Source organism: Anas platyrhynchos, chromosome 20, assembly GCF_047663525.1.
Source record: "Anas platyrhynchos isolate ZD024472 breed Pekin duck chromosome 20, IASCAAS_PekinDuck_T2T, whole genome shotgun sequence".
In the NCBI taxonomy this organism is placed as follows: Eukaryota; Metazoa; Chordata; class Aves; order Anseriformes; family Anatidae; genus Anas; species Anas platyrhynchos.
This window is the reverse complement of record NC_092606.1, coordinates 4,340,539-4,363,724: the sequence shown is the minus strand read 5'-3', so window position 1 is coordinate 4,363,724 and position 23,186 is coordinate 4,340,539. Positions and strand designations below refer to the sequence as shown.

Genomic DNA, 23,186 nt, shown 5'->3' with positions numbered 1-23,186 from the left:
GACCAGCTCTGCACTTACTGGAGGACAAACATTTCCTTTAGGGATAGCTCCCAGGTCTCTATTATTTCTCTGCATCGTGATGAATGGAAAAGAGGAGCCAGGGAAACATCCCAGCATGCGGCGGTCTGTGGGGTTGTCGTGCGCTCTGGGACAGATGTTGATCTCTCATTTTTACTTTGCTTTTCAGTGGGGTTTCTTTGCAAGGCACGTGAATGCTGCTCATTCATGTGTTTGTCTTCGTAAACCTGCTGTGTAGGGACTGAGCCTGTTCCTATAAATGGGAAATGGCTGAGGTAGTACAGGAAAACTGTGATGGAGCTGAGGATAGAATTGGGTGGAATCCCAAGCCGGTGTACTGACGGCGGTGTCATCCATGGATGCTTCGAGCAGGTGGGACCTGCGAGTGTGTGTGCACGCACCGGGCCGGATAACTACGTAGCGGCACGCTGGGCATGTCTGCCATGCTAACACAGCATCCTGCCTTCCCTTTCTTGTACATGTAGCTACCCCCCTGTGCTACAGGAAAATGTAATGGCAGGTAATTACCCGGCAAACCACTTGTAATTATTCTTCATTTCTTCAGCAATTACACAGCTCTTGCTCGATCTGAAATGAAACCTTTTCCTCCTCCTTGTTGGCCAAAGGAGATGTGTTAGCCAGTTTGTGCTGTGTTCCCCGGGACAGCAGTTAGACAACCTGGGTTACTGGGCAGCAGTGACCTTGGAATGGTTCTAAACCATCTTGTTCCCATCTGCAATATACCAAACATAAAACCTCTGTGCAGCATTGCACTGCTCCATGCTTTCCTTTACTGCTCCAGCCTGAGAACATGCCGCCCACGAACGCGTGCTCCCGTCCTTTCCCTTCTGGTTGAGTTTCTTCCCTTGCACACAGCCATTGGTAACGTGGTGTGCATGATTCAGAATTGCCACGTTCAAGTCCACGTCTCTGCCCTGAAGTTAGTGAAAGATCTTGTCAGTCCTCTGTCATTTCAGCCTCACTGAGACAACATCCACGTGCACCAGAGAAGCGCGGTGGGGGTTTGCTGATGGCCAGCACCCTGCTGTGCTTCACAACCTCTTCAGGTTTTGTCCCATCCAGCCGGTAGCTGCTGCTGCTGTCTTCTGGAAGGCTTCACAAGCACAAAAAATTACAGATCAGTTGCTATTTTTGTTTCCTTATCCCCGTGTTTGTAAGATCAGGGGTCGCAGGGAGGAAGCATAGCTTCTCTTCTGAGATGCGTGGTGGTGACTGGTTAGATAATCAGTGCGAGGGTGGAGGAGAAAATCGAATATCCATGTACAACCAGCATTTAGATTACTGGGGGAGATGGTTCCCAGCCATTTCAGAGTACAGCTTTGGCTTGAATTTATTTATTTTTTTTTAAGCATCAGTCACTGCTGGATGACATTTCTGGGTATTTTAGCTAGAGAAGTAGCAAAGCTGCCTGATTTTTTCCTGTCTTCTAAACGGCCAGTAATGTAGGATGAGGACAAGGGAAATACAGCTAAGTGTATCCTTTGTCCATATGCACCCATGAGGGTTTTGTTGTGATTTCTGCATTCTTTGAGATCTAACTAAGCATAAAAAAATCGCAAATTAAACCTCCAGGGAGAGCTTCTGTGTGGGAGGATGGACGGGAGGTTTTGTGCTGCTCTCATCCGTCCGTGCCTGGAAAAATCATCAGTGACCCTAACGGCTGCTGTGGGAAGAGAGGATTTTATTTTCAGCCATGTTGAGAACTGGAGGCCTGCAGTGGCTGACCTGGAGCCTGGCAGTCTGGTTGGGATGGTTTGGGAAGTTGATGGCCAGAAAGCTGTCATTTGTGGCTACCTGGAGCTGTCTTTGCCTAGACCATTTCTGCTGCTATTTACAAGTGCTCATAACCATTTGGTATATTTATATACTGGTTAATAAATTTCCATTTAGAAAATCATGAATGGTAAGGAAATAAGCAAGAAACACTTTAAACAACACAGAAATGAGAGATTTTCTTACCACTGTAACCACAGGTAAAGAAAGTGCCTTTGGAGACAGGGACTGGCTCTGCAGCAGTTGTTTGTAATGTAGAGAGGAAGGGGAGCCCTGTGCTCTGAAATTCCCATCTGATGCCATGTTAAAAGCTCTCTTCGAAGTTTTTTAGGAGTCCTGCAGGACTGTGTGTTTTGTTTTCATTTAAGGCATTCTGCATATGAGGGTACAATCTTCAGACAACCTTAAAAGAAGATGCTGAAGATGTGCTCCTGAAGCCATATCACAACTACTGCTGGTTAACTCCTTGGGCTGGTTTCTTGTTTTGTATTCTCCCAGTGATTAGCTGGGTGACCTTGGGCTTGTTTCTTCATTTCTGTGTAGTTGTTTTCTATCTAAAATTCACCTACATTTTTAACTTCTTGCAAAAACACTTGGATGCTTTAACTGTCTGGCTGAATTATTACTCTACATTTTTCTCCGCTCTTGAAAGTTAAAAATAATAACCATGAAAACACCTTCGCTTGAGGCATGCATAAAACCAACCGAGTTTTCCCTGCTGTAACATGCAGTCTGGACATGAAAATTTCCAAGTGTTGTCTTGTCTTCTTATACTTTACCAGCAAAACATGAAAACTCAGGTGCAAATGAGATTGGAAAGCAAGTCTGCTGAGGTAGACCAGAGGAAGCAGCTGTCCAGGTGATCAGGGTCAGGTTTGAAATTGATTTTCTGTTTCTGTGGCCGGTGAAAGCATTAGGGGTGAGGTGCTGGGAAATGGACACGTCTTGTCTGTTCCTCTGGTTTGCTTTTGGGTGGAAGAGGGTGGTCTGGCTTGTGATTTTTGTGGGCTTCTAAATCCAATTCTAATGAAAGCTAAACTTTGTACCAGGAAAAAATCCTGCAAGTGTCTCTGCTTGGAAGAGCAATGGAGGAGGGTTGCACGGAGATGCCTTGTTTTCGGTGTCGTCCAGGCTAACAGCAGCTAGAGGAAAAAGGGGACGTGTTAGATACAGAAATACAGACGTGGAGCTGAAATGAATGATGGCTTGGCAAAGTTGCTAATGATGACCACAAGGGAGTAAGTGGGTTGTTTTTAATTGCTAGCCCAGTCTTATTTCCAGATGGGTTTTGTGTGCTACCTCCACGTGGGCAGTTACTGTATGGGACTGTCAGCTTCCCTGGTTTGCGACCCTGGCATCAGCTACGAAATCCCGATGAGTCACACGGGAGCATCTGTCGAGCCTGAACGTTGTTAAAAATGGATTGAAGTGAAAGGCAGAAAGGCATCCTGTCTTAGCATCAGTGGCTGTCCTGCCACAGAGCTTCCAGCTGGCTGCTAGGAAAGGCTGTACAGCTTCCTGAACCTGCTGGGTGTTCCTGTTCTGGTCGGCAGTTTGTCTGAAAAGAGCTTGATCAGGTCAGGAGGAAGACAGTGGAAGCATGATGCAAGTCTCACATGGCAAAGAAAAAAAAAAAGAGAGAAAGGAAGGAAGAGAATTTTGTTTTGATTTCATGAGAATTTGTAAGAAAGGTCCTGGACTAGTCTGACTTTTTGATGTAATAAAAGTAGCAGAATTAGAGGGAAATGGCACTGGGGATTGGGGTTTTTAACCCAGTGAAGTCACGGATGTCTGTCCTTGGAGAGCCCGGCCTGCAGAGTTGGTGCCTCCGACCTCCTTTGTCAGAAGCGCTGGGCATTCACAGGTCTCAGTGAACCTGCCACCTGTATGTTACTTTCCAGATCTAGTAAGGGATGCTCATAAATCTTTTTTTCATTGGCTTTGCCACAGCATGCCAATGGCTCTGCTCTAATTTGACTGTCCTGTTGGGTAGCATCACACACAAACACGATCACCAAAACCCAAATTCTTTAAATACGTGGGGTACAGACAAACCCTGCCTATTCCCGTCCCTCTAAGGGATTTTTCTGTGTAAATTAATTTCTGCAGATGTTAATGAATTTCGTTTACTTACTAGTGTAACTGCTAGCTTTCTTGGCCGTAAAATAATACTGCTTGTCATCACTCAGTTCAACCTATCCATTCTTTTTCTAGTTATTGGGAGTAAAGCAGCATTTGGCGGCCAGCAGAGTGTTCCCTAGTTTGTTCTACGAGGCTGGTGAGTTACTCCTTTGATGGATAGCCAAGCCTTGAGATCCAAGAGACCTAGGTTGTTTCTGCTGATGCTGCCTGCCTGCGAGAGTCAGGATAAATTCTTAATCCAGTTTTTCTAGCCGTAAAATGGGAAATATTCCAGGCTGGTTCTCGGGCCTTTATTAATATATTCATGTGGACTGACTAATAACAGATGTCTAGGTTTTCCATCTTTAATAAAACAATAAAATTTGAAGTAAAATGGACCGTCTTTCCACTGCAAGACTTCTGACAACTGCCAAAACAGTCCACATCAAAAATTGCCAAAGACCTTTTAAAAATACAAGTGAGAAAGGACGAGCTATATATTATGGCCTGAATTTTCAAAGCCTGATGCCTGCAGGGAATTCTGAGGATTACCGAGAGCAAAGGCTCTGTCAGGACCAGCTTTCCATTTTTATGAACCCTTCAATTATTTCATTTGCAGCACCTGTTTCGGAGGAGAGGGGCACTCAGACACCAGCAGTTTTGAATACAAAAGATTTATTTCAAACACAACACCTGCACTCTTATTCTGAAAATTACTGGTGATGGAACTGACTTTGCTGCTCTGAAGCAACATGGCCCTGGCACGAACCCCCACTTACTTCGACGTGGCACTGCTGCTTGTCTCCAGCTTCCACCTGAGCTCGTCTTTAAGCAGAGTGTATGACACGGGTTTGATTGTGGCCACTAGTCCCTGTAAAACGCTAAGAAAGAAATGAGAATTGAAATTGCAGAGCTCCAGAGTTTGCTTGGAGAGTCATCTTCCAGGAAAGTGAACAGAAACATGTCTCATCTGAAACGTACTGAGACGTAGTTGGTGTAAAAGTAGTGATTTTGGCTTTGTATTTGCAGAAGTAACTTGGCTGCATCCCTTGTGTAAAGCTGCTTTTTTTTTGCTGCTGTTCTCTTTTTCAGGTTTCTTTGTGGGTAGCCTAGAGATCATGTCATAATCTCTCTGGGGTTCTTCTGAATGGGGAATGCTGTCATTTATTTAAAACACAGCAGCCTTGCCTCTATCCATACATTCTAAGCTAACTGGGAGCTGTTACCTGCGCGCAGTTCTGCAGATGCACACAGCTTGGAAGGTGGGGTCATAAAGGGTGTCGAAAATCGCCTTTATTGCAGTGGTTCCAATACGAATACATGCACAAGCGCTGCGTTTGCCCTGACTTGTGGAAGGGACAATTGTTCAGGATTCATTCAGCTGTGATGGGAAGTCAGTGGTGATCCCCTTCCCAAGCTCTCACTCAGGGCTAGTTTATGATGATACAGTTGACGATGATCAGCTGCTTTCAAAGTCATTTCTGCAGCTCAGAAGGAACGGCCTGCACAAGCTGCTGCTACCAACCTCACCCTGAAAACCACATCAGGAAGCAGAGGCTGCCACTGAGCAATGCAAAGACTGCCCAGTTTAAGATTTGGGACGGAAGGGTGCATTCAGGTGTCCTTCAGTGGCTGCCTTTGTTAGGTACTAGGATATATTAATAGTTTGTACTAGTAGCACTCCGTCCTTACACATTTTTTTCAGCACATTTATCCTTCCTACTGAGCCATTGCATGATACTGACCTTCTGGGGTTTCCCATTGCTCTAACTGCTTGTAACATCCACAAAACCTTTTTGATTTTTTTTTTTTTGTAGTGCAATAAATTGAATTTTGAGGGTAGAAAAAGCAGAGGTTGACTCTTAGAATATATTTCCTGCTCGCATCAAAGCACAGTAGGATGATTTTTTTTCTTTTTTGGAAAGTAGTTTATTTTGTACTACTCCCAAAGCAGTACCTCTAATAAATGTGTGTCACCTGTCTAGGAATGAGAGCAGCTTAATATGTGTGAAACTCGGCTTTATTCTTTGAAGTAAGGCTTGTGGAAAGTGTTGGGATTCTACTTCAGAGACTGAAACCTTTTATCTGCAGCACAGGTTCAGGTTAGTCAATGACATCAGAAGCATTGCCTCCATATTTTATAGATGATGAGTCCCGTATAAATATGTGGAAAACCAAATCCAAATGTCCTCTTCTCAGTTTTAGTTTTATCTGCTTGATGTGGTGCGATACTATTAAATCCACATGGCACAATTCAGCTATCATTACATGAAAAAGCTGGTTTGCTTCAGGCTACTGGCTGGGTTTCTTGTGTGTGGTTTTTGTTGCTTTTTTTTTTTTTTTAGTACCTCCTCCTTTCACTTCCAGCTTCGTGGCCTAATGAGCATATCACTCCACTGCAGCTTGAAATGCCACGAGTGACTCAAAATTAAATTCGTTTGGATATCAAGAAAGCATCTGTGCAGCTTAAGGCAGGAAAGTATGAGATAGTTATGAAGAAATCCAGAGGGTATGTGCAACCACTGACTCTACAAAACCCCAAATCTGCATAATTTGGAGATTAATCAGGAAGATAGTTTGCATGTGTAATTGCTTGTTCACCCATATAAATACAGTGAATGGCGTGCTCATTATAAAATGGCTTATTAAATATGTGCAAAGCACCAAAGCTTGTTAAGGTAGATCGTGAACTCCGAGAATGCTAAACATTTTCTGCTGTAGTACAGCTTACAGATCTGTCCAGGCTTTACAAAAATAAAAGGAGCCAAGCCATCAGAATCACCATCGACAAAGGCAGTGCTGCTCTCACCTCTGATGGGATCGATGATGGCTTTGTGCTGCCTGCGTTAAGAATTGTAATGCAGGAGTGACTAGTTAGCGCTACTAACTTTTTTATTTCTGTATGTAGGAGCTGGCAGGTTAGAGCTGTGTAGAAAGTAGGCAGCCTTCCCTGCAAGAGGCAGCGAGGATCAGCAGGACCCGCCAGTCGCTAGCTTTGTTCTCTGTGGACAGTGGCAGAGCACTTGGCATGTCCTGCTGCCTCTGTGCTGCAAAACGCTCCTGAAGCAGCCCGTCGTGGCACCAGGACGGTGCTGTCAGTGCCCAGCATGGGCACTGACTTGGCCCCAAAGTGGTTTCTCTTCCCTGTGCCCAGTGAGCGTTCCTGTTTGTGAACGTGAAATAACGCACAGAGCAAATCGTGTGATACGGGACGTGATCTAACCCCTTCTACTGTCTCAGCAAGGGAAAAATATTTTGGTATCTCTCCCGGAGGGTTGCTGTCTGAGCTCACACCAGCCCAGCTGGACTCCTACATGATAACCAGCGTACTGCTTACTGGGTGCTTTCCCCTCGCTGAGACTCTAGATATTGATCTCTCTGTAGATCTTGGGTACCTGTTCAGCTCAGAAAGATGCAAGCTAGCTTCTGCCTACGCAAAACTGGTGTGCAAATACATCCTGTGTCTATTTTAGAAATTGAAGCTGCAGAAGACTAATGTTGCTCATGCCGAAGAGGGGGGGAAGCGACGAGATACCAGGCAATCTCCCCTCCCTCCAACTTGCAGCCCAGCAGGCTTGTGGGATTTTAAATATAATTATTTTATTCTGCTTCTGGTTTGGATTGGGCGATGGCTGGCTGAAAGTGCACATATTTAGATCTACGAGAGTTGAGTTAGCTATTTAATTGGCAGCGGTCTGCTTACTGAGAGAAACGCTCGTTGTTCTTGCTGGCAGATTAAATTTATTCATCTATATCCAAAAAAAGAAATTGACTTCTATTTGCTGATTCCTGGCAGGATTTCTCTCTTGCAGAAGCTTATCTCTAAGGAATAGTGGATCTGGTTTTGGTTGTGTGCATTGATTTTATTTATTTTTTTTTTTCTGTTTGCAAGGAAGTTGGTATTTTTACCACATTTTGTAAATCTTGGTATTATGAAACATCTTTTTAATCATTGTGGCAACATCAACTGCTTCTCTGGATGACTCCAAGTTAAAGATATTCTTTGCACAACCGAGGAAACTTGTTTCTTGTGACTTTCATAAAGTGATTATTAGATGCTAAATCTAATAGTAAGAGAAATAGTTTTCTTTTTATGCCACAGTTGTCGTCAGTTGCTATGGATTTCTGCATGTCAGTGTCCTCAGTTTTTCTTTTGTTGTGCTTCAGCATTTGTAGGTGTTCTGTGGCTGACAGAGGTTTCTGGCTTGTACAGTGCAAACAAAAGTCACTGTTCCTTCTGTGTTGTTTCATTACCAGCCAGCATTAAAAATCTGAGTGGCTGCAGCCTGCTCTGAAGGATTCTCTGGGCTGAGTAAGTGGAGTTTTTATTTTTATAGGAGAAGGAATAAAGCTTGACCTGTCCTCTTCAGCCCTTTAAATGTGTTAAATATCTCTGCTTCTCTTTTTATCTTTCAGTTTATATAAAACCTTCTTTTTTCCATTCTTTTTTTTTTTTAGGGGCTGTAAACTGAGTTATTTGGGGGGGAAAAAAAAATGAAGAGTACTGCCAGGCCTTGGAATGCAGTGGCAAGGCAACCAAGTCATGGGGTTGACAGAGGAAAGTCGCTTTCCACCACCACCTCAGCAGGAATGAAGACATCCAAGTCCTCGACTTCACTGGCCTTTGAATCTCGGCTCAGCAAGGTACTAACCACTTTCTTCAAGGCAAAATATATTAACAAAATGTGTTGGTCACAATGGCACACAAGCATTTTTTGATATCTATCGTTCCTCGTAGGTATTTTTCAGAATAACCCTACTTTGCCAGAAGTTTGTTGCTATATAAGAAAACAATAATGCACCTGAAATGCCGCTGCATTTGTACTTTCATAATTAGCAAACAAAAATAACCTTGTGGCCCAAATACAGAGCAAGATGACAGTGATGAAAAGAGCCCAGGGCTTCCTGGTTATAACTGTTTCCGATAGTCAAGTTTAGCAAACTATATATAACATGGTACTGCACCTCAATCAACGGGAGATCTAAGCATCACTGATCTTCACAGCCACTCATGTGAAGGATTAATTTCCTTATCTTGCTTCGTAGACTCCTAGATGCCCCAAGCATCTTATCAATAGGGTGTTTTAGTCTCCAGGCAAGTTGTGTCATTGGAGTATTTGTGTAATAGCTGAGGCAAGCATCTCTGAAGGAATGCTACTGAAGAGACTAAGCAGGAAATCTGATGTGGTTGATTTGTGTCTGGTGTTAAATGTCGAGGATTTTCTTCCAAATTACAGATAATGTTTTTCAAATTGCTGAACATTTGCAAATGCAAGATGATCAATGTAGTTTCCCCAAAGAAACAGAAAAAGGCAGTACAGTTGCTGCTGTTAAAAGAGGGTGCATTGAGTAAGTTACTTCAGATAGTTTGCAGGGGTTTCTACATGTCAGAAAGTTTAGACTGTTTCTTTCTGCTAGTAGGAGGGAGCTGACAAAACCTGTGCCAGAAAGCAAAACGTTAGATGTTTGGTTTCCTGGAGTAGATCAACACCAGCTTTTGAAACTTGCATGCTCACGGGGTCCAGGAAACCACAGACTCTGAGTAAGAGGAAGAGATGAAAGGGAGAAGGAATTGGAGTTGAGAGAGATTTCATTTTGCTTAAAGATTTTATATTTAGGAACTTCTAAACAGAGAGAGCTCCACTTTGCATTCATTTTCATTTAACCTAAGGAGTGGTTTCAGCCTGTGGTTCATGGGCTCCCTTGGTGTCCCTGGACGTCTTCTAAGGAAGGCGTTTGATTTGTGAAAATAGTTTAGGTGAAAAAAAAAATGAAAAAAAGGTAGAAAAATACTGTTCCAAGGAGGATCTAGAGCTTTGGTCTTTTAAAATGCTTAAAATATTTCTCTTGAAATTATTTAGAAGTTGTTATTAGAGGTACACAGGCCGTTACGGAGATTCCCACAAATGGGGAAGCAGCTGACCAAAAGTTCTGAGATAAAATGCTACTTCTGCTTGTTGAAGCAACATCATTTAAGTGTTTCTCCTTGGATCTTAAGTTCATCGTGCTTGACTTACGTGGTTTTCAGTATGCATTTAGAGTAAACTTGCTTTAAAAGCAAATCCCCCTCCCCAAAACAACAGCACAGCAACAATGGCCCATTGTTTTCTCATGTACAATAAGGCTTACCAGTAAATTAGTGATATCTAATATTTTTTTATGACACGTACTATTAAACAACAAGTAAAGCAAATAGTTCCCCTTCTTCCAAGCTTATGAAATGTATTAGTATTAGTCTTCAGAACTCTACATTTCATCTGTCCCGAAGAACAATGCTTTTCTCTGCTGTGAATGATTTCCTTGGTGGCCACATAACAGAATGCTTTCTTGTGAACAGATTTCTGGTTTCTCTTGTACTGAGTCCTACAGTCCCTCGCAATACCAATAGCATTAGACCCCATCACGCTATTGTTGGCCAGCTTTGCTCACTGCTTTTCCATAAACAAGGAGCTCAAGTAGCTGAAATTATGTCATGTTTAAGATAAAGGATTTCCAATTTGTAATGGTGCTAGATCTTATAGTGGCTGCTTCATATTACTGTGGCAGCCTGAGCTTCTCAGCTAAGTTATTTTGGGGTTTTGGCTCAGTTTCTAGCATGTTCTTTGTTCATGTTAAAAAAAAAAAATAATAAAAATCCTGTTTATGTTGCCAGAAAGTTTGGTGACTCCTGTTTGGGAGAAACACAGGAAGAAAATGGCAGTTATTGGAATAGCTCAGATGCCTCTCTTAAGAGTCTGAGGTCACCACTGGAGCAAAAGTGAATGATCCTGAATGGCGAGACAAAAGCCAGGAGGATCCTGTTAGGATCCTTTTTTTTTTGGCAGACAGATTAAGTGTGGGGCCAGTTATTTGCAGCTTTGACCTGTTCTGTGTGTCAGGCTCTGCAGCTGGCACTTAGATGCAGAAGCCTAATTACTTCAGTAAATGTAAACCAGTGAGGAAATATGATGACTGCTATTTGGGGCAGTGTCTGAGAAGCTGGAGGTACCCAGTAGTCTGCTACTGTAAGCTATTTTCTCCCACCAGCTCAGTTACTTGCTAATTTAAACAGTCTTTCCTGGTTTTCTTCTTTGTTATTGGAACAGTAGTATCATAAACCAATTCACAAAAATCTGGAAAGCAATACAAATAATACAAAATTAATTAAATTATTTAGTAGTGTTATCAAAGCAATATTTCCATTGGGTTACTTTACAGAAACAGTCCTATTCTCCCAGGAACCTGGCCTCTTGAACAGCCAACATTTTAATCTTCTGGTTGCTTATAACATCTCTTTCCTGCAGCTGAAGAGGGCGAGCAGCGATGATATGCTTACAAAACCAGGAGTGACAGCAGCTTCTGGAGTCTCTAGACTGAAGAAGACCATTACAACCGGAGCCATTTCTGAGCTTGCTGAGAGCCGGCTGAAGCCCAGCACAGGTAGGTACAAAGATCCTGGACCAGTGGCTGCTCTATGTGAAACTGCCAAGAACCTGGTGAGCTTCCCTTGTGCTACAAGGTGGTGACAGCTCTACCATCCCCCTGCAATACTCAGCGTGCCGATGGGACCTGCTGAGCCTTGCAGCCTCGCCTTTCCGAGCATCCTCCAGCTCCAGCTCGGTGAGAAGCAGGGGGAGGCCAAGCCCCGAGCAGCCACACGGGGGTGCCCTCGTCCCGTGTGCTCCCACCGGGGGCGCAGCTCCCTGCTTGCAAAGCAACGCGGCCAGTTAAAGGTTTTTTTTTTTGTTTTTTTTTTTTTTTATTCAGCGATTTTTTAAAATTATTATTATTATTTCCAGCCACATCTGTAGAATTCTCTGCTCTCCCTCTACTGATTGAGCAGAGAAGTTAGCAATCTTCACAGCAGAGATGCAAAACTAAAAAAAAACAGCGCTTGATGTATAGCTTGTCCTCCTGAGCTGTGTCGTGGCACGCTCTCTCCCTCAGTGTTATTCCTATCAGCTTGTGCCTATTGGTTTCAAATCTAAGCCTGTTTCTAGAGGCAGCGACACCATCTGCATACCAAGGACTTCAGTGCAAATACTCTTCTCTCCCCCAGGAGCTCAGCAAATGCTTGCCTTTGTCTGCTCCCTGGTGGCATTTCCAGGGGAATGTGAGATGTTATTAAATTTGATCGTGACCTCCCTATTTGTCACAGCCTCTGCAGGGTTTGGCTGTGTAACAGAACAATGAAACTAAACAGAAAGGGATTTCTTGGGGGGAGGGGGAATATTTATATACTTCCCTCTACCCCCTAAAGAGCATTTTATAGGAACCCAAAGACAGATCCTGCTCTGCAGTTAATCGGCGTGTAAATCCTCAAATTTAATAGTGACTACTCACATCCAAAGATGTATGAGATTTGCCAGCCAATAAAGAGACAAGATGCTAGCTAAAGAGGCATGGGAGGAGTAACAAGGGGAGAAGAAAACCTGCACAGATGATGCAGCATAGGATCCCGGGAATACAGCCAAGGAGACAGCACTGCAGGGAGTACGGAATAGAAGACATATGTCAGATACACAAATACCAGCACTGGAATAGAGAGCCCCCTTCTGCATGTGTGGATAATAACGGGGTGGGGGAGGGATAAGATTTATGATGATGACCGCTGTAAACACAAATGGTAAAATGGTTTATGGAGGTCAAGTTACACTAGGGTATTGTTTTCTCAGTTTAAATTGTATCGTTAGAACTGACCTCATACGTTGCTCTGCAGCAACATTTGTAGAAATATGAATGAGAATATTAGTCCTGAGCAAAAAGAGTCTGAGTATGGAGCTATGTATATTGCACAGATAAACACGAAGAATATATGTGCTACCTCTCTCTAAATTTTTGTTTAGCCTAGAGGGAACTGGGCCAGATCTTATAGGGGCTATCCACACGGGTATGTACAAAAAGAGCTTTATCTTGCATATCTTAATTTTCATAGTGGTTCCAAAGTCCAAAAGGGTGCTTGGAAATGTAGGCAGACTCTGAGGATATTTGTCACTATCGTGGTCAGTAAAAGGTGCTAGATACAATGAGCAAGGTTACAAGGCTGAGTGCTAATTCTAGATGGTCTCACTGTTACAAAATGCATATTGGTATTTTTTCCATACAATATATTATTGCTTAGAGAAAACTTGAAAATCAAATATGACAGAGGACAGAACATGTTCCTGGAAACATAAGTAGAAAGAGAGAGTTTCAGCTGCTATTCTTCACTGAAACAGAATCCCAAATAATCTGATTGTGATCAAGACTGCACTGCAATGCTAACTGACTGTGGAACTGACCCAAGTAGGAATGTTCCTGTAGTTGGGAAATGCAGATGTTTGTGTACACAGCCAACTGAGTAAATCTTAATTTTGTTCTGAAACCACTTTCTTTGGCTTCTCTGACTGCCTTCATCAGTTCTGCATTTTCCTTTAATGTCTTAAAATGCAGACGTGGTCTTTTTTAGGTTGGGCTTTCTTTGTTATTCAAGTGAATGATTTGGTTAGTTTACTGAAAGGATATTATACGAGTTCCAGGTATGTTCTGGTGGTACTCAATTGGTATTTCAGTATTGTGTAAGAGAAAAAGAAAAAAAAATCAGGTATGGCAACTAAAATTAAAAAAGAATTGCTTAGGTTTCTTTCTTCTTTGGGTGTGACTGTCTGATATTTGTGTGACCTTGAGCAATAGCACGCGTTCCAAATGCTGCAGATAATAAATAATTGACACCAAGATTGCTTGTTTAAATAGGGTTGTTTGTATGCTGCCCTTGCTGCAGTTTAACTTATTCATTCTTGCCTTTTGCTGACATGTGCTACACTTGTCTGCCTCGTTGGAAGCTAACACAGTAAATCATAAGCAACTTAAAGGAAGATGAGGCCACTCTCATGTCTCCGTTCTTGGCAAGTGGAGTTGAGTAAAAAGAACTGGAGAAGGACTCTGGCTGTGGGTTCTCTGCTGTGATGTTTGGCTTTGTCACTGCTTGGCAGTTTTGAAACCCCCAAGTAATGGGAAATGACAGGCAGGGAGAAATGTCTTGGATTTAGCTTCCTTATCCACAGTGTTATATCTGGCAATACAATAACCTGAGATATCAATTTGTTTTTATGTTAAAAAGCACACTTACAGGGCTCTTGCATTGCTTTTAACGTGTCAGGAGAGGAAAGAGCTGGAAAAATTGCAGAACAGGAGGAAGAAAAGGAAGAGATTGCTAATCTTGGAAAACGTTTATTTTAATGCATGTACTTGTAAAGCCATCCAATCTATGAAGCTATAAATTGTTTTAAAATGTTTAAATATAGAAATCTGTATCTCCATAAGTAACTAGGACTTTCTTCTCCTTTAGTTTTAGGACTACAGGCAATCGGTGATTTTTCAGGTTCTGAACCTTCAAGGTTTGTAAGCCAAATAACTGTAAATTCTGCTATTTCCCAGAGAATTTCAAAGCTTCTTATATGGTCATTTACTTTTTGTGAAGAGTGTTGCATGGTAGTACTGGCATGCAAATAGAGAATTTGACATTCAGAAAGGTGAAATCACTGGCTCAATAGATCCTAGAAGTCATTCCAAATCCTGTCCGTCAGTTCTCTTTCACTCCTTACAAATTCCCGATTCAAGCACTTTCTGAAAATTTCCCTTAAGGCTGTCTAGTTTAATCATGTTCATATGCTTCCTTGCTGTTATTTCAGTGCCAGCAGCTATTATCTGTCAGGTTCAACAACTGGGGAAAAAGTCTTGTGCTTGTGTATTCTGGACATTAGAAAAGAGCAAGAACCAGGAATTGTGACTGGGCGGTGCTGTGAATGGGTAGTATGAAAGCATCCCCATTTCACAGAACTGCATTGATTTTTATATCAGCTGCAACACGAAGTATTACCTATCCTTGAAATGTAAATAGCAGATAGCTGTGCTTGTTTTCCCAGGCTGCTTCATCAGCCTATTTCTTTAATCCTATGTAAAGCCTAAATCGATATAGAACTACTTAATTTGCCTTAGAAACAGTAGGAAATCATCAATGATGATGTTATAATCATCTAACTTACTATTTCTAGAGATCCTTAGCGTTTTATGGAAAAGCTCAGGATCTCTCTAAAGCTCAGTCTGTGTTAGCAGACATCCACTTCATCATCTTGCAGTGAGAGTGGGGTGGAGGCCAGGAGAAGCCAAGATGCCAGCCGGCAATGTTAGAGCTGGCCTTCTGTGGCATCCCGTACCCCATCAGAAATGGCTATTTATATTTATGCCTTAAATGGGAAAATCAATATTTGGCATACTTTGACAGCCAAAGCAACAAGAAAAGTGTGTTGCTTTCTGTGCAGGCCTGCGGGGTGATTAATATTAATGGCTGGAGACGGTGTCAATAGGGAAATAGAGGGAAGGCAAACTCTAAAGATATGAAGAGTTTCAATTATCTCCTAATCATCTTGTGTTGAGAATCTGAACTGCAGGTTACCTGGACAAAACCCACTAATCCTAGAAATGAACATTGCCAGCATAAGAAATGAAGCTGTACAAAGCATGCTGATAATGCCAGGAAACTGAGCAGTAGAAGGAAAATACTAAGAAATTTGGTCTAATCGGTGAAGGCTCCAGAATGAGCCAGGGAACATATTCTGTCAGAGGACTGGTTGGTTGGTTTAGTGAGTGTTCACTTCAAATAAGGAAAGCCTCAACTCTTAATTTTTTTTTTTTTCTGTAAATTGTCATTCATATTGCTGTTGAGCTGTCAGAGTTGATGTGCCAGTGGCTAAATATGGTCACTGTGTCTTCAATTCCTTCCTGGGTCTAGGAGAACACTTACCATTAGTCTGTCTGTCTGTCACTCGTTGTTTGTCCTGCAGTTTATGTAAAAAGAAAAGTCTTGGTTTCCCTGTAGAACATAGTTGCTTGTAGCTTTACTGTGGTGGTAGTGATGGTATTCAGAAAAGAGAGCCTTTAACTAAGCGAGGATAACTGGCTGCTACCGGGTTTGGCATTTGTGCTGGGAAAGTTCAGTCACTTGGGAAACTTGGACAAGAAAAAGTCAATCATGGTTGATTTTAGAAGGGACGATGGTGTATGGTATTGCACATTAGGTATGTTTCTTTCCCATCAAAATTGAAAATGTTGCAGCCTAGACATTTCAGAGCTTTCTGCGCATTTATAGAGTTGTCATTTCAAGGTTCCCACGTGAGAATAATACATGGAATCCATCAATATTACTGCCTTTCTTTCTGCTACTTGTCTCCTTGGCCAGTGTTTGTCATTTTTCCATTGTGGGGTAACTCTTTAGATTTGGTTGAAGCTAATCCAGACTAAAGCCTTTTCTATGTGGTCAAAAAAAATCAAGCAAAAGTATTTATCTTAATAAATGCTTTTTTAAAAAAATCAATGCAAAATCTAATTGACAGTTTTAATTCTTCATAAAATGCTAACAGACCCCAATTAAAATGGGGGAAAAAGGAAAGTGATTTCTTTTGAAGGACAGCCCTCTGTTGACCTTGGGACCTTTCTACTCCCCCATACATCAGTTTTTGACAGGGTCTGCTTTTTGTGATCTGTGACAGATCAAAGGACTACTGTAGGTTTGTAGAGGATTGCTGGGCGTTGCATTCAGCCTCGTTACTGTCTCATTTCTGTGAAAGATACAGACAAGTGTGAGAGACGTTAATGAGACTGGTGCATTCTGTTCCATGAGGCTTCACCAGAAACCAAATGACTGATCTCATCTGGGCTTTCCCAGGAACAGTAAATATGCTTTGAAGCTTCTTCTGGAAAGCTGGTTGCATTTTGCTACCCTTTCCATGTACAAGAGACAGCTTTTGCATAATTCCTCTTTTATATCAAGAGAAAGAGATTTTTAGCTCCAGAAATGAAGAAGTGATATAAAAAGGAAAGGAGGACGTGAGGGGGGAAGGGGAGGGATGCTTAGCCAAGATGTCATTCAAATAGGCAAGAAGTACTGCAGGAATTTAGCATGCAATGTAAAAATATGTCTGCATTTGCATCCATAGCTCCACATGCAGCTGCATACACATACTGACATCCACATCTGCATGGTTGGTTGTAAGGTGTTGGTGCAACTGTGAATCTGAGTCTTAACCTCTCATGTTACAAAACATTATCTGTGATTTCCCTAGGTAGGAAGTAATCAGGCAAAGTTTCAGCACCATTTTAGGAGATTTTACCCACTAACCTGTAAATGTAAAGGGCCAGAATTGAGGTAGATCAAATTTGGCATTCCACATTCAATTTATGGCATCTGATTGATTTGTATTTTACAGTCTTTTGAGGTGTTTTTTTTTGTTCACTCTGCATGCCTCTACTGTGTAAGTAGTTTGAAAAATTCAGAGTATCACTGTTTCATACTTCCTACAATGAAGGTTTAAAAGATGATGCTGGCCAAGGAGCTAGCTCCTCACATTTACAAGTACAGAAACTATACCTAGGATATGTTACAATATGTGCACTGTGTAGAGAAGGGCTGAAATCTCCAGTTTTCTTAGATGTCTCCTATTTGTCAAATTGCTCTTATTTCTTCTTGCAATGAATTTTCCCTCATGATATCCTGCACGCTCAAGTGCATCTGTTCACCTCTAAATAATTTGCTGGAAAAAGTTTCTGTACAACATTTGTTGCCATGTTAAATTTCCCTGTTTCTTTGATCTCTGTTCTTTTTTTTTTTCTGTAGCCCATGGACAATTCTACATCTTGGCATTGCTTGGAATGGGTACTGCTTCATGTGGCTGTTCTTCAGGATTCTTTTTCTGTTTTGATAAATACTGTGGTAGGATATCTTAATGAGAACAGGCACTTATTCCAGTAGGGCAGAAGGAGCTCACTAGTTCTTTAATAAAAAATCAGAGTCTTGTTATTAAACTCTGATAACTATTGGCTCAAGATCTCAGACTCATGATTCCTTGAATTATGGAGATCTACTGATTGATGCTCTTCCTGTTCTAAAGGTGGCATGTGAGGCTTGACTAGCATAATTATTCTTTTGTTCTGTCACTGGGTGTGTTATGAGCCGCCTTCTATAACCAGGAATGGAGAGAGCGCAATTCATTACCGTGACTTGGGATTTCTGATACCTGAGTCCGTTAAGGATAACAACTTCTTTGAGAGACATTCACAGACTGTCTGCAGTCATCCTGCATTATTAAACAGGTGAGAATTAACTTGTGCTGACAGCGCAGTCTGCAGTATGTTCCATTGTCGTTTTTGCTGCTCTGCTAATGTACTGCACAATTTACATTTACTGCACTGAATCCTTATTAAAACATCCTAATGTTTTGCAGGCAACTTTCTGTTACAGCAGGCTGTGAAATACACAGGCTTTTCTCTCTTTTGTATATTCCCTGAGAATGACTCCATTGGCACATGTTTACAACCCCAGGACCTGAGCCAGTTAAGAGGATTCAGTGTGTGCTAGGGATACTGAAATGCAAAATCTTAGACTGTAATGACTTGACTCATTAAATTGTTAACAGTTAATTGGCTCAAGCCAATGCATACAGGGAAGATCCATTACAGCTCTAAGCAAACTGTGAAGATCACAAGATCCTTGCTAGAGATAACAGAAAAGAGATCATGCTTGGATAGTCCTAGAACAGTACGCATCAAGGATCTCTTGGTTTGTGTTCATTTTCAGGCTTCTCTGCTGAAGTTGTTCAGCAAAGTCAACACAACCTGGTGTTGACTACCTGCCTTAGGTTAATAATCAGCTTTTCCTTCAGCTGGTTTGAAGAGAAACGATCCCTAGCACACAGTCTCTAGGCCTAAACGTATCACAGCCAAACTGCCTTGGCGGAGTGCCATTCTGTTTGCACTTTGAGAATGGGAGGGAGGGAAGGAAAGGAATGCAAAGCTGGCCTGGTCTAACAAGTATGCATATCGGGAGAGGGCTTGGCATTCCTTCTATTATTTTTTCACTGTTTTTTTTAGCAGCTTGTGGCTTACACTAGATTTTAATATTATCAAGTAAAAGGGAAGGTTTGACAGCTACATCTCAGATGGATTCATAAGTAATATTAGTGCTCGTAAAGTCTCCAGCGTTAATGAAGTAGAGCATGGTGGTGTGAACACTGGCATTGATGAGCATTGTACATACTTAAGGCCCGTTCAGTTTAGTTCAGTCTTGACCAGAAGGTCCAACCTCTGGAGGTCCTGCTCAGCATCTGTAACTTCTTTAGGTCTTAGCCATGTGAACAGGCTGTCAGTTCCTTGGATGCTGGAAATTTGGGAATATTCTGCAGCTCTTTCACACTTCTTTTGACAATGGATTATGGTTTGAACTTTCAGCAGTTATGCTTGCTTGCTGTGCAAGCAGGATGCAAGGAGAGTTATGTCTGCCAAGTAAGTCCTGTCATTTGACGAGTCATTTGAAAAAGCTGAGTATTTCACACCTTGAGTAATTCATTCCTATTCTTGCTGTATAGAAAAGGCGTGTTTGTGTGTATTTTGCTTGGCAGTCCCACAAGTGGATGGTGCAAAAGATGAGTCAGTCTTTGTGCCTAGGAAGAAACCAGCTCATCTACATTATAGTGATGAAATTGTTTGTTCATTCACTTCTTTGTATTCCTTTATTACTGAGGAGAAAGGTGAAAATGTTCAGATAATAAATGGTTGCTTAAAGATTTAGCCATGTGTCTGTCATAGTTCATTACCTATGAACCATGCTGGAAGTTGTATGCAATATTCCTTTTTCTTTACCCTCAGTTTCAGGCTTCATAAATGGTGATCTTGGCATCTGTGGTTTCTGCTCAGGCTAGCTTTATTTTAAAGCTCACACTCTACCTTTCACTATGGGCTTAGCCTTGCAGTCTTTTGCCTGACGTAATTCTTCCTATCATGGTGTCAGAATTTTCTGACTCATGTTTCATGCTGTTGTCAAAGATAGCAGATTGGTTCTTCCAGTCGGGACACTTCTGTTCAGATTTCAAGTGTGTTTGCTCTGACTTGATGATTACGTTTTATAATTGCTGCACGCTGTATCCCACACTATACTGGGAGCCTGATACCCTATTCCCTCTGTGTTACAGAAGTGGAAAGCTGCTGATAAAATAATAAATGGTCAGTGGCAGGATATATCAGCCCAAGGTTACACTGACTAATGCAACTCTTCTGGAGAATCCTGTTGAAGAAAAGCAGAAGTTACTCTTTAATCTGTAATAGAAGAAAATCTTTGCCTTGGAGATAGATATCAAGAGTGGTTGGAGGACGTTTAGATCTGCACCCTTGAGAAAACTGGTGGCGTGTTTAATACCTCCTAATAGGATGCAAAGCTTAAGGGACTGTGAGATGACTTTTAGAAAAATAATGCATCATCAGTCATCCTTTTTTACAGAACTTACATGACTTATTCATTAAACAAAGCATTTTGTACTTGACAAGTCATAAAATATAGTAGACAGGAGTTTTCTTTAATGTCATCCAAATATAGACAAATGTATGAAAGCTTTTAGCTTCAACCATGAAGTGTCAGAGCAAGAATGATGAAAAAATACAATTGACAACTAATTCGCCCTGTTACACTAAAATAGTAGAAAAATTCTGGTTTTATCTTACTGAACAATCTCCTTTCTTGTTTGAAACTGTGGATTCACAACAGGCTGTCTTAATTTCTGTATGCTTTATTTTCAGTCTGGTTTGAGCCTAAGACACATTAGTGAGCTATTTTAATTTGCTTTTAACCCTCTTGTTGAAACCAAGACTTGAAGAAGATGACTGTGTTAATTATCTACGCAATGGAAACTGCTGGAGTCATTGTGTTCTTGCTTCCCATGTACGTCATGGCTCCCCCGGCAGTGAGGAGCATCTTGAGTTCTTCCTTTGAAAGATGGGCAATTGGCCCGTCCCTGGGGATTGAGCAGCCTCATGCACGTCTCCTTGCACTACAAGGCGTGATCAAAAGATACTGATGATAGAGATATGCTACATAGTTTGTATTTGTGATGAAATTCACCAGTGTATGCCTCAAAAAACACTCTAGCCAGTGACCCCTCTGCAGCCATGGGTCCTCTTCATATGGCTGTGCTGGGGCACAGAAGTCCTGTTAAGTTTCCAAGGCAAGTTCAGGTCTGTGGTGGAGCTTGGTTTTTGGCCGGAGAGGGGCTGGGTGAAGTCAGTGCCTCCCTGAGCCGCCTGCAGTTTGCTCCTGCTGCCTCTAAGTGGCCTACACTGCTCGGTGAGTCGCTCTTTCTTTCTCTGCGAGCAAGCTCCCTTTTTCTCTGCCTCTCTTTCTCCCCTCCTTTTATTCCAGCAGTCAGGCAGCTAATTAACTGCACAGGCCGGCCTTCAGTGCATAATATTGTAATGAGGTAGGAGGGAGAGCCACAGCTGCTCCAGCATGAGCAGCAGGCTCTGTTCCTGGTGCCAGGAACTAGGAAGGAGCTGAGGTTTGTTGTTTTTTTTTTTTTTTTTTTTTTTTTTTCCTTTGTAAGTTGACTGAAGCGTAGACCTTCCGAGCAGATAAAGGCAGGTCTGCCTCCGAGAGCATGAGCCGGGTGCTGGGATCCTAGAGGAGCCTGGGGAAGAGCTGGCCAGGGACCGAAGATGGGCAACCAGCCTGGGCGAGCCGAGGAGCACGACCAAGGTCTGTATGGGCCGGGCTGCTGCCTGGCCATGGCCAGCCCCTGCGAAATGCCGGGGCTGCTGCCTGCAGCTTTCGGGGCTGTAACCGCAGGGCTCGGGGTTTTGTTCTCGGGGGGCTTAACTGCAGCGTCCTACCGAGCGGAAAAAGAGGCTGTTGGCAGAGATAATGCAGAGGGCTTCAAGCCTGCTAGTAAAATTACAACCGTTTACCTTGCGAATGGCATTCATTGCTGCTCCATACCTGAGCTCACAGCATCGTCCTTAGGGAATTTCTGAAAGAAATCCTTTGCTGGTCAGAACGGAATGCCTACAAGGGAGGGACCTCGATGCCTGACAGATATTATTTCACGTAGTCTGCATGATGCAGCTAAAAAGTTCCAAAGCGTATTTTGTAACGTACATGCAACTTGCTAGGATCTGCAGCTCGGCGTGTTAGCCTTTACAATTGCTTGTGGCCTGCGCCCTGAAATTTTCCAGGCGGTAGAATTTAAAATGATGCCTTTGTGGAAGTCTTCCCACCATTGTCTTTTCAGAAGTGTAGTGCTTTGCATGTTAAACAGTAGCAGATTGTACAGCAAGCCAAGAGCTAGTGTCAGGTATATCTGCTTCCCTTTGTGCCAGATGTCTATAAGATTCGCTAGGAAAAGACAGTAATTCGTTCCCTATGCTGAAGTACTGTTTTGGCTGCCCTTTGGTTTAATTTGCTTGCTCCTCTAATACTGAGTGAGGAAAAGCAGTAGGCCCACGGATCTCTGCGGTTAGTTTCTGTTCGAGCTTAGAATGCTCTAACGTACAGAAAGCTGGCATCGCTTGGGTTTCCTGGCACTTTGCACCTTAGTGTTTCCATGGGAATTCCATTCACAAAATTTTGTTGAAGTTGTTACAGCTTGATCGGGGATTCTTCATCACTTTTAGATATATAGCTGTTGTTTTAAAAGCAAATATATGTACCTGATCTCTACTATTGTGAGGAAAAGCAAGGGGCAGACACCACTGCATTGCTGCTCTGGGATCTCTCGTAACAGATCTGCCTGTGAGTGCTGGAACAGCAGTTAGGTGTAGTGGAGAACTCTCTAGCAGTATGTTAATCAGCAGGCTAACGAAGAGCACAAAAGCTGCCAGTATCCAGTCACCAGTAGAAATGCTGCCCTAAGGGAAACCTAAAGTTCAGGCTAGGAAGTATGGCTGGTACAAACCCAGGATCTGCAGTCATCCCACTGCAAGCTAGAGAAGTCCAGCTGAAACTAAACACATTACTTTCATTTGAGGAGGGATAATACTGATTAAAACTAAGGGGGAGATGAATGGGAATACACTGCTAACTTCTAGTCAGAATTTAGGAAAACTGGCCGTGATTTTTCAGGGCCAGTGAAGGAATTTGAACAGCTTATTGTTATTAACGTAGATGATAAATGAGTGTACAGACCCCCTGTGCATTTTGAAAATCTTTCATTCTTTGTTTTATCTTGTTCTGTGATTCCTTGAAGGGGGAAAGGGTTATATTTCTGCTGCATTAAACACTTTTAGAACTCTTCTCAGGTTTTAAGTGTAGGCTATACCAAGTCTTGTTTTAATATGTGCTCACAGTTCATGAGGTACGAATACTGAGAGAGAATTTTGTATTGAACTACATGCCCAAAACTCGGTTAAATTATGAAAAAAGTTTCAGGATCATCACTGCTGACTCTTTGTTGTGTGTGAGAGCTCAGGAATTGGAAGTC

At 42.2% G+C, this 23,186-nt stretch overlaps 1 protein-coding gene across 10 annotated transcripts in view; it reads left to right on the top strand.

Moving 5' to 3' along the window:
• The window catches only part of SPECC1 (sperm antigen with calponin homology and coiled-coil domains 1), a 95,165-nt gene that overhangs the window by 12,651 nt on the left and 59,328 nt on the right, over nt 1-23,186 (top strand). For 6 of the 10 annotated variants that reach the window (XR_005260425.2, XM_027472614.3, XM_005023133.6 and 3 more), the window contains 2 exons: nt 8,392-8,577; nt 11,217-11,352. Coding sequence is in view for 9 of the 10 variants with exons in the window: in XM_027472614.3 (XP_027328415.2) it covers nt 8,428-8,577; nt 11,217-11,352 (286 nt within the window). In the remaining variant the exon portion in view is untranslated. Of the gene's footprint in view, nt 1-8,100; nt 8,246-8,391; nt 8,578-11,216; nt 11,353-21,065; nt 21,467-23,186 lie in introns of those variants that run through there. The other 4 variants (XM_013103015.5, XM_072026195.1, XM_021274879.4 and 1 more) reach the window with 4 other exon arrangements.